This window comes from Culex pipiens, chromosome 3 (genome assembly GCF_016801865.2).
Source record: "Culex pipiens pallens isolate TS chromosome 3, TS_CPP_V2, whole genome shotgun sequence".
Lineage (NCBI taxonomy): Eukaryota > Metazoa > Arthropoda > Insecta > Diptera > Culicidae > Culex > Culex pipiens.
In genome coordinates, this window is record NC_068939.1 from 76,352,020 (window position 1) to 76,363,978 (window position 11,959).

The 11,959-nt window shown below is 33.0% G+C and overlaps 1 protein-coding gene across 1 annotated transcript; it reads left to right on the plus strand.

Moving 5' to 3' along the window:
• Positions 1–10,805: 10,805 nt before the first annotated feature.
• On the plus strand, positions 10,806–11,688 carry LOC128093631 (uncharacterized). The gene is made up of 2 exons (XM_052711186.1): positions 10,806–11,013; positions 11,072–11,688. Exons 1-2 carry the CDS (start codon positions 10,810–10,812, stop codon positions 11,225–11,227), a joined length of 360 nt encoding a protein of 119 aa, XP_052567146.1. The 5' UTR covers positions 10,806–10,809; the 3' UTR covers positions 11,228–11,688.
• Positions 11,689–11,959: the final 271 nt, after the last annotated feature.

The window sequence follows — 11,959 nt, forward strand, 5'->3', positions numbered from 1 at the left end:
TCATAGAAGTGGCGTGTTTTTTTTCTTTCAGTGTATTTTTTTCGGAAAGCCCATCAAATTTCCTACATGTTTGTCTTTGACCACTTTTTGATGCGATGCAACGGCTTCGAGATACAAAAATATTTAAAACACTTACGCCCTTCTCAAATGTCTTTATCGAGTGAAACAAGCTCCATAAACACAAAAATGGCTTATATAAGCGCAGGATAACATGTCTATAATGTTTCATTGGAATCGGAGAGGGTCCGGTATAACCGACTCCATATTTGGCATGGAATTGCTCTATGTTGTTTGAAAAATAGTTAAACATTTTAAAAGGTTTAGTTTCAAACTTAAATGTCCTAACAAATGCCTTTACAAATATTTTTGTTTGTGTTATTTAACCTGAAGTGATTGAAATTTTTTAGTAATTACAATGTATAACTTTTCAAGAGGTAACATTAAACATTTTTTCGGAAACAAAATCTGTCAACATTCACTAATATAAGGTTTCCCCGATTTTTGACTGCGTATTTACTGAAAAAAAATGAAAAATGAATATAATGGATACAAAATAAAAGAAAAATCTTGTGTAACTAGTACCTACTTTAAAATTTGTAATGAAATCATGATTACTTTTCGGATATCTAATCAAGTCATCGTTTGTTAGATTAAGGGGTTACATATATGTTAAAATTATACAAAAATTGTCTAAGTGAGTTAATAAGAATTTGAGCAAGAAGCTGTATACGACTCACCACCCTGGTGCACCACTTTTTTGACGAGTTATTTTCAAAATTGTAAAATGAACTTTTTGAAAATCGGCTTTCGTCATAAACATGGAACCCACTGACGAGTTTTCCCTGATATGAGCCTGTTTATCGTGATTTCGTGATATCGCGCTACTCTTTTTTTCAAACCTTCCAATTGTTCAAATCTTTAAATGGTCATAGTTTTTGACTAAATGTAAATTAATTCAAACCAAGTTGAAAGGTATTTTTGTTTGTAACTAGCTTTCAACTAATATAAAGTATTCGGATTTACCAAGATGAAAATGGCTCTAATATTACTTAAGGGGTTACATTTTTGTGAGTTTCTACATGTTTACAAAATCACAAAATTTGGCAATACAGACAATTCAATGAATCCACCAAAAAGATGACTTTCAATCACTCTTGAAAGTTTCATGAAGATATTTCATGATTGAACTGAGTAAGAGACGATTTTAGTTCTAAATTTTGCCATGCGTAAAGCGAACTGTCAAACTTTATGAATGTTTATCTCTAAACACCGAGTTGATTTACGGGTGCCACGATTCCTCGAGATGAGCTGAGGCTGAAATTTGAAGTGAAGACTCTCAAGAAATATTCCGTGTGTATGACGAAGCCCAGTTTTTTTTAATTTTGCTTAAAAAAAAATACAAAAATCAAAAACTGGCTGATTTTAATACTTAAAGCAAAAAATATTTTTTTTTCTTTTATTTTCAATAAGGTTTTTGGAAAATCGGCCTTCGTCATGCACACGGGACCGGTTTAACAAGTCTTCACCAACATTTTGAGCCGATTTGGTCGAAGCAGTGTTGAGATATCGTGGCACCTGTTTTTAGAAACTGCTAACCTTAAATGCTATATCTTGACAATGATACAACCAAATGTCTTCATACTTCTTTTGGTAATAAACGAAAATGCCTATTTTAATGCCCTGAAAACAGAATAAAAAAAACCAATGTGTGCTCATACCAACCTCTGAAATGTTTACCGATTTACATGTAACCCCTTCTATCGGATGGGGAAGTAAAACGTCGGTCCATTTGCGTAAAAGAGCTTTTAGGTGGCTCACCACACATTACCTTCGGACGCCTAGAAATGAGCAGAAACTTGCAACAGAGCCCACAAAAGACCCGGGGGTCGTTAAAGTGGATTGCTTTGCTTTTTTATGTAACCCCTTAATTTCTAATTTTTTTTAAACATAGTGAGTTGCTAATATCACATAATGCTTTATACACAATTAAAGCTAGCTACAGTCTCAAATTTGTTAGAAATTTCCCTGAAATTTTATGTTTTTTTATGATCTACGGTCCCAAAATTCGAAATTTGTGCAAAGATTAAATGTCCATATTTGAAATAAATTCTGAAAAGTTTATTGGATTATACAAGTTTTTTTCTTGTAAATTAAAATATTCAGCAATTATATTTTTTTGCTTACCAATTTTTGAGGAAATTTGAAGGGGGACCTATAATATAAATAAAAGTTTAATTCACCTCAGAAAATCACAAAAAATGCATAAAACATTCTCGAATCTTTCAAAATAATATCCCAAACACTTGGCATCCATTCACCAAAGTGCACAACCCTCGCACGTAATTTCAACCTGATCGGATAATAACAACTCTCGGTGCCCAGCACGGTCGTCCAGCTTGCACTTTGCACAACATTTTGCCCGGATATGCGTTAATTCGCTCCATTAGAAGCACTAATGCTGTCAGAGCCGATTGCAGGCTCTTTCTTTCGAAGTCAATTTTCGCATCGTAAAATTGCCTCTTTAAAGTCGTCCAGGCAATTCACTGTTTTCGAAGGAAGTGTGTATGCAGGAGTAAGGATTAGGTGCTAAAATTGAGGTGTAATTATCTGGAATGGTGGCAGGTCTTAAATCAGGTTGTAAAAACGCTGTTTTCAGGGCAGGTGCATTTGTAGTGTACAGAGCAGGGAAATGAAAGAGAATTCTTCCAAATTTTAAGTTTCAATTAGAGGGGTTTCGGGATTGACAGATGCGAGCATTAATGAAGGGGTAATTTGTTAAATTGAGAACCAATTGCAAGGCCACGCACTTGCTCTTGGGGGGTTGCATTTGGATGTAAGTTTATTTCGTCATTAGCTGTTTGATTGCTCTTAATCATTGGTTTTGGGATCATGTGATCAAAGAATATGCTGCTTTTCACATTTTTTAAATGTTTATTTAAAATGCTAGTATGAGGTGAATCAAAATAATTGTACAAAATGAAATATTGATATATTTTTAAAAATTAGTTCATATAAGTTGATTTTTCTTATTTGTATCCATCTTATTTGGAATTTCAAATTTCAACAGAATGGCAGAAATTTCGCTAACGAGATGCCAGCTTCTTTTGGCAGTATGTGGAATATGGCTGTCAAAATCGAACATGTAGTCTACTTGAATGTTCTGCCCCCTCCAGGGGTGAGCGCTATTGAAGTAGCCTTCTTTTGCCGATGCACCCTACTTTGCATTCCCCGAGCACCGAATTCTATGTACTCTGTACGAGTATTATGATCGGAAAGGAGGAGGAGGATTCGCCGACTTCCACCCCCTCGACGAACTCGCGGATATGAGTACAGTCAGGATTTGTGACGTACGAAAATTTTCTATAATAAGATCTTTCATTCCAAAAAATACTATTATTGAAATACACATAAAATGGAACCATACTTCACTAGACCTGACTGTTGCCAGGATTCGAAGGATTCGGAACGGATATGCAAAGCACACGTCGTCGTTGCCGTCCTGTGTTGCGACGTTCTCGTTTGTATTCGTCGTATTTTTTTTGTCGAGAAGGGAGCGAGAAATCGATGGCACAGGAATTAGATTTATGAATTCGGTGATGGAACATAATGGATGATGGGTTGCTGCTGCTCGTGGAACTGCCTTCACGCCAAAGTCAGAAAGAGTTTGGAGAGTCTTTTTTTGCATTTTGTTCTGGTTAGCTGCCAAGAATAAAGGGGGTGTTGTTTTGCGCAGAGCGATATTGCTATGATTCGTGGTGGAGTTGGAGAAGGAAACATGAATTTGGGTTTCTTTTCTGCGATATTTGTTCAAAACAGTTTACATGGTTTCTAAATATAACATTGCTATTGAGTTCAGTTTACTATTTCATTGGAATTGCGTTAACTTTTCTCTTTGTTTTGTTTTTATTGATTTATAATTTAAAAAAGTCAGCTTACATCAAATTGTACTGACTTGCTTTTGATTACCTTTGAAGCTTAAATGAGAAAAAAATTATTAAATTCGTCCTAATTTGGTGCCCCTAAACGGGTGTACCCCATTTGGCATAATGGACATTTGGCATAACGGGTTTTCAAGATGGACGTTTGGCATAATGGACGTTTGGCATAATTGGTCCAAGACATCAGGGACGTTTGGCATAATGGACATTTGGCATAATGGACGCATAATTCGTTCAAAAACCATCAAGGACGTTTGGCATAATGGACGTTTGGCATAATTATTACTAGCTTGTTTTTTTTGTTAAGTATTTGTCATTTTTACGAACGAAAATGTTTATTTTTTACCTTTTTTATATTACTTTAAGAGATTATCATTTTTTTCTATAAAAAAATAGGTATCTCTATATTTTTTCCCCAATAGTCAATTTTTTCCTTTTTGAATAATTCACAATAAATCTTTTCAATGAAATTTCGATATTTTTATTAAATAATTAGTATAAAGAAGAAAATATCTCTTGTTAGCTTAAGATTTTTCCCCTTTCAATATAATTAGCAGTAATTTTTTAAATGAAATTTTCCCTTTTATATGAAATTCATGAAAAAGAAAAACCTCTTCAAATTTTCGACAATTGAGCTTTTATAATGCAATTTTCCCTTCTTTTGATCAAAATTTTACTTGAAGAAGGAAATCTCTAAATAAATTCACATTTTTCCATTCTTTTTCGAATTTAATCTAAAGAAACCCCAGAACTGGCAGCACTCATCCGACACGAAACTAGCGGAAAGATTCACAGACACAGAGAACACAGTTCTAGATGACCGACCTCGAGTCCATTTTCAAGAAAAAGTTCATCCTTCAAAACAAAAAGTGTTCTCTATGGGAACTGAACCATAGACCTTTAATAGACTAACTCAATGACTAAACTGCCTTGGCCACTGCAGCTTGGTGACACAAGAGTAGTTAGATTTCGATGTATGACTCTTGTTGCAGATTTACTGTTTCAATTAATTAATTAAATTAATTGTTTTGCAGGTGTGAGTTGGTACCATTATTCTATCGAGTTTAGCATTGAGCTCTCTATAAATTTTGATGGAATTATACTCTCGATCCTGTATTTTGGGTGAATGGATGTCGATGTTGCTTTTCTTTAAATATTTTGCAATTAAGTTTTTTTATTCAATTTTCCCATCATTTTTTATATTTAACTTGAAGAAGGGAAATTCTCTTATAGATGTTGTCTTTAAACATTTATATAATTTCTGCACATTTTTTCTCTGTTGGTTTAATTTTTGCAATAAAGTTGTTTATGGAATTTTCCCTTCTGTTATTTATTCAATACTAATCTTAAAGAAGGGACAACTGCCCAAAAAAATAAATGCTGATTAAATGTTATTTTTAAGAGAGGTAGGTGAAAAACATAAAAAATATTGCGATAGTCAAACATTTAAAGAGTGTCAAAATGTGAATCTTCAAATTTACTTTTCCTTCCATAAGTTGAATTTTATATAAATAAATATAAATGTTATAAAAAATTTCATAATCGAAGTTAATTGTCAAATATTCGAAAAGTATTGTTTTTAGAGATTTTCCCTTCTAAAAGTTGAATTTAAAATAAAAGAAGGGAAAATTTCATAACTCATTTGTCAAATATTTAAAGAAAGAAAAAATGTACATCCCTTATTAAGGATGAATATTAAAGAAAAAAAAAGTGCATAAAAACAATGATTGCAAAATTTTGAAAAAAAAAAACAAGCTGCGAATTTTTTGAGAGATTTTACCTTATTTTAGCTTTAAAATAAAAAAATAGCAAATTGCTTTAAAAAATTTAAATGCATTTCGTTAAAGAAGAGCAAAATGTACATACATTCTTTAGGTTGAATTTGAAAAAGGAGGGAAAAGGGTAAACAGTATAAAATCTTTATTGCTATATTTCAAAGACTGGCAAAACTTACATCACTTTGTTAGGTTGAATTTAAAATAAAAGAAGGAATAATTGAATACAAAAAATTAGCTGCAAAATATTTCAAAAGAAGAAAAATCTCAATATAATATATTTATGAAAAAAATGCATTATATATTTATGAAAAATTGCATTTTCAAGCTTTATTAAGAAAAAAAAGGAAAAAAATACATCTATTGGGAGAAAATGACAAAGATACTAGATTTCTTGAAATCAAAAATCATTTTTAAAGTAAAGTTATCTGCTTAGAAAAAAGGAAAAAAAACCTATAAATTATTATTCTTTACAAAAAATAAATACTAATTGAACAAAAAAAAGCTAGCAAAAATTATGCCAAACGCCTTGATGGGTTTTGAACGAATTATGCCAAACGTCCATTATGCCAAATGTCCATTATGCCAAACGTCCATCTTGAAAACCCGTTATGCCAAATGTCCATTATGCCAAATGGGGTACACCCCCCCTAAACAAACATGTAAATCAGCATAAATGATAATGGTTGGTATGAGCACACACTTAAACTGTATTACAGGGATGGAATAATGGCAAAAAATCTTTTTCGCTTGCAAACATTATTCTCCCGCGAAAGAGAAGCGAAGCATGCAAAAGAAAATCGCTCCTGAACTTTTCGAAGAAAATCAATCAGGAGAAGATTTTTTGGAAGTCTCATTGTTAGCACCACTTAAATTAAATTTATTTCGTTTCATTTACGTACAATGTTTCTCTACGAAAAGTGGCAGGGTTATTTTTGCAAAAAAAACTTTTAAAGAGTTACAAAACCTATGAGTAATAGGGCTCTTGTGGCACATCCCTCAAATTCAATAACAAAACATATTAATCAAAGCGACTTTTCCATCACAACGCAAAACCTACTGCACATCTCGTTACACGTTCATCATGCCGCACCAAGTTCCACTTCCTTCCACTGCTGTGCAGTGATTAATTGCAATCCTATTTGAGGTAAACAAACAGTACATCAAAATTGCCAACTAATTTAGCTTCATTATCTGCCGCCGTTGGGCCGGAATCGCCTCTCCTGCTGCTGCTGTTGAATCCGTGGTGGACGTCATGAAGAGCGATTAAAAAGGTGCAACTGGCACTAGCGAATCACCATTAATCATCACTTCTTCCCCAGCTGATCCGTTGAACCTTAGAGGGGTAAAGCCGGGTCCTATTTTGGGCCTAAAGATTCTATTTTCGATTTTGTATTTCCGATATGATGAAAATAGGATCCTCACCCCTAAACGAAGCTGGTCAATGTTTGTTTTGCACGGAACCTCCCTAGAGAGAGAGAAAGAGGTCCCAGGTCAACTTTCCCCCCAGGGTCTCAGGGCAGGGCCCGATGGCACGAAGAATGATGTCGATAATGAGATTGAACAAGATCGTGTGCGGAACAGGCTGCGCACAGGTGAACTCTCCGTAGCCGCGGTAGCAAATTGCAACTTCACCCGGAGCTGGCAATTCTGCCACGAAAGGAATTCTGCAGCATCACAGGGATTCCATTAATTACCCTTTCAGAAAGGGTCCCTTTTGATTGGACCCATTGGCGGGCAGTGGCGAGGAATGTCCATCGGTTTTATGGGTCGTAAGGGAGCGATGCGGAGATTGAAGTTGGACAATTAAACGTAATAAGAAATGGCTTTATAATCGAATCGTGATTGTGCAGATATTAAACAAAACCCCTCTCTGCATATCAATCGATAACGGAACATGCTGTGCAAGGTGAGTTGCGAAATCATTAAGGAGAGTTTGCTTTTATTTTGCAGAAGAAAGGCTTGTGGATGGATGACGTTTAATAGGTCCTTCTTTATGTTCCTTCCTTAAAAAAAAAACAAAAACAAAAACAAAAACAAAAACAAAAACAAAAACAAAAACAAAAACAAAAACAAAAACAAAAACAAAAACAAAAACAAAAACAAAAACAAAAACAAAAACAAAAACAAAAACAAAAACAAAAACAAAAACAAAAACAAAAACAAAAACAAAAACAAAAACAAAAACAAAAACAAAAACAAAAACAAAAACAAAAACAAAAACAAAAACAAAAACAAAAACAAAAACAAAAACAAAAACAAAAACAAAAACAAAAACAAAAACAAAAACAAAAACAAAAACAAAAACAAAAACAAAAACAAAAACAAAAACAAAAACAAAAACAAAAACAAAAACAAAAACAAAAACAAAAACAAAAACAAAAAACAAAAACAAAAACAAAAACAAAAACAAAAACAAAAACAAAAACAAAAACAAAAACAAAAACAAAAACAAAAACAAAAACAAAAACAAAAACAAAAACAAAAACAAAAACAAAAACAAAAACAAAAACAAAAACAAAAACAAAAACAAAAAACAAAAACAAAAACAAAAACAAAAACAAAAACAAAAACAAAAACAAAAACAAAAACAAAAACAAAAACAAAAACAAAAACAAAAACAAAAACAAAAACAAAAACAAAAACAAAAACAAAAACAAAAACAAAAACAAAAACAAAAACAAAAACAAAAACAAAAACAAAAACAAAAAACAAAAACAAAAACAAAAACAAAAACAAAAACAAAAACAAAAACAAAAAACAAAAACAAAAACAAAAACAAAAACAAAAACAAAAACAAAAACAAAAACAAAAACAAAAACAAAAACAAAAACAAAAACAAAAACAAAAACAAAAACAAAAACAAAAACAAAAACAAAAACAAAAACAAAAACAAAAACAAAAACAAAAACAAAAACAAAAACAAAAACAAAAACAAAAACAAAAACAAAAACAAAAACAAAAACAAAAACAAAAACAAAAACAAAAACAAAAACAAAAAACAAAAACAAAAAACAAAAACAAAAACAAAAACAAAAACAAAAACAAAAACAAAAACAAAAACAAAAACAAAAACAAAAACAAAAACAAAAACAAAAACAAAAACAAAAACAAAAACAAAAACAAAAACAAAAACAAAAACAAAAACAAAAACAAAAACAAAAACAAAAACAAAAAACAAAAACAAAAACAAAAACAAAAACAAAAACAAAAACAAAAACAAAAACAAAAACAAAAACAAAAACAAAAACAAAAACAAAAACAAAAACAAAAACAAAAACAAAAACAAAAACAAAAACAAAAACAAAAACAAAAACAAAAACAAAAACAAAAACAACAACAAAAACAAAAACAAAAACAAAAACAAAAACAAAAACAAAAACAAAAACAAAAACAAAAACAAAAACAAAAACAAAAACAAAAACAAAAACAAAAACAAAAACAAAAACAAAAACAAAAACAAAAACAAAAACAAAAACAAAAACAAAAACAAAAACAAAAACAAGTTTCAACTTTCAACTTTCAACTTTCATTTTTCAACTTTCAACTTTCAACTTTCGACTTTCGACTTTCAACTTCCAACTTTCAACTTTCAACTTTCAACTTTCAACTTTCAACTTTCAACTTTCAACTTTCAACTTTCAACTTTCAACTTTCAACTTTCAACTTTCAACTTTCAACTTTCAACTTTCAACTTTCAACTTTCAACTTTCAACTTTCAACTTTCAACTTTCAACTTTCAACTTTCAACTTTCAACTTTCAATTTTCAACTTTCAACTTTCAACTTTCAACTTTCAACTTTCAACTTTCAACTTTCAACTTTCAACTTTCAACTTTCAACTTTCAACTTTCAACTTTCAACTTTCAACTTTCAACTTTCAACTTTCAACTTTCAACTTTCAACTTTCAACTTCCAACTTTCAACTTCTAACTTCCAACTTCCAACTTCCAACTTCCAACTTCCAACTTCCAAATTTTACAATCCAAAATTGAATTGTTCGTAAATTCGTTGAACAATCAGTTTTTAATGCCCTTGTCAAACAAATAGAGCAACTATTAATGACTCTAAGCTAATAATAGCATAGTATTCTTCCAAAGAGCCACGGTACACCGTTTCACCTTTGAAAAAGCTGTCAACCTGCCCCATTCTGCTGTCCACGCGGCACGCGTGTGGCGACACCTCGGTTGCGTGTTCCAGCGCAGGAGCTGGCTGTTCCTGTTGCAGGTTGTTCATTAGGGTGCCCAGAAAAAATGACCCCCTGCTCCACAAACGGAAAACGGTTTATTGGGTTATTTTAAGCATCTGTGCAAATTTTGAGCGAAATTGGTCGAGATTAACCCATTGATACCCGAGCCTGAAAATGGTGAAAAAATGGTTTTTCATACAAAAATGACATTTTTGAATCGCTAATAACTTTTCAGGATCGAGTTTTACAGCTTTGGTATGTTCTACAAAGTTGTAGAGCGTTAAATTTCCAATAAGAATCTCACTTTAGAGACTATTTTGATGGAAATAGCGCTCCGTGCAGACCAAACAACAAGAAAATTGTTTTTTTCATACATTTTTTCGATTTTTCCCATACAAACTTCACGCCCGAGTATCAATGGGTAAATGTTGACCAATTTTGCTCATATTTGGCTCAGAGTCCTAAAATAGCTCAAGGAACAATATTCAGCTTGTGGAGCGAGGTTTTGAGAAAAAGTCCCATATTCTGGGCACCCTATTGTTCATGGACCTTTAGTGAATGCTATCGAAGTACACGTAAAGATATGGCAAAAACAACATTTTAATTGTGTAGTCACTTTGCTGCAAGTGCAGATAACTGTGGCCGGGCGGTTTGGTGCTGTTAATTGCTTTCGTACCAATTTTGCAATATGTTCAGCTGGACAACGTCTATATATCTTCCAGGGGAAGTTACAAATGCCTCTCAATTTTTAGGGAATTTCTCCAATTCGAGCTGCTTCAAGCTGTGAACAACACGATAATTCGTTATGGTTATTAATGTCAGTTTGATTTGGAACTGTTGACCTATATAATTTCATATTTAAAGTACACCTGGATCTCGGATCAGTTGCAGTTCGTCCTGAAAGCTCAATGATGTTTCGTTTTTGGTTGATATCGACATTCTTTTTGTTACATTTCGTTACTGGAACGTACCTCGTTCTAAATCCCTACCAGGCAGGTGGCGCTGGAGGAAACGAGTTCACCTGGGGAACTCCCATGGGAACCATGTGCTACCAGAACACGGTCAAGTCGTATTACCCTGTTACGACTACAACTTTTTACATCAACACTGCGGTAAGCTTTAAATTCACAATAATCTTTCAATGAAAGTAACTTTTAACCCAATTCTTAGACCAACATCAACCACATCCGCTGCTGGAGTGGTTCTGGGCTGTTCCCGATCAACGCCATGCTCGTCAGCGGAGGTGTCGGAACCCGGGCGGCCAACGTCCAGCTTTCGTCCCTTTCGGCGAAGCTCATCGGTGGCTGTGAAGCAATGTGTGCCTGAGCAGTGAATAAATTAATGAACTCAAGTTGTGTATAATTTACACCCAACAAACAAAAAAAGAGGCCAATGTTCGCGCACTAATTCTTCCCAATTATGACCCAATTCCGCAGGTCTCACTTGAATCGGACTACGAAATTGCCACTTATGGCAGGAGGTTGCACCTTAATTCTAGACATTTTGCACTGCGATGCACACCACACACGTGCAACATTGTCATTGGGAGAACAACAAAGTTGCACAGCAAATTGATAGTTTTGAGGTTTGCATCTACAGGAAAAAACGGTGTTTTTCGACGTTTGTTTTTGCATCCATGCGTTTCTGGGTTTGGCGTGAACAAATGATGGTGTCGAGAACAGTTATGATCATAATTTGAAGCTTTTGACTTTGAAAAAATAGAAAATAAAAAATACACACATTTTCTTGAGTAAGGGTAAAAAACGATGAAAATGTACATGGTATCATAAAACTTCTTGCGTGAAAATGTTCTTCAATAGTTTGCTAACATCTTACCTCCTTGATGAGTGTGATGACACTATAATGATGCTCAAACACAAAGATATGGTAAAAACAAGTCATCGAACAGTGTTTCTTGTTCGAGGTAACCGAATTAACATGCTACAATGTTTGGAGAAGAGATATTCAAACATTTGGGTACTTTTCGAGCAATTCAAATATTATAATGTTGATTTTTCGAGAGGTCAAAAACGTACCTCAACTTTAGACAGTAGGGTG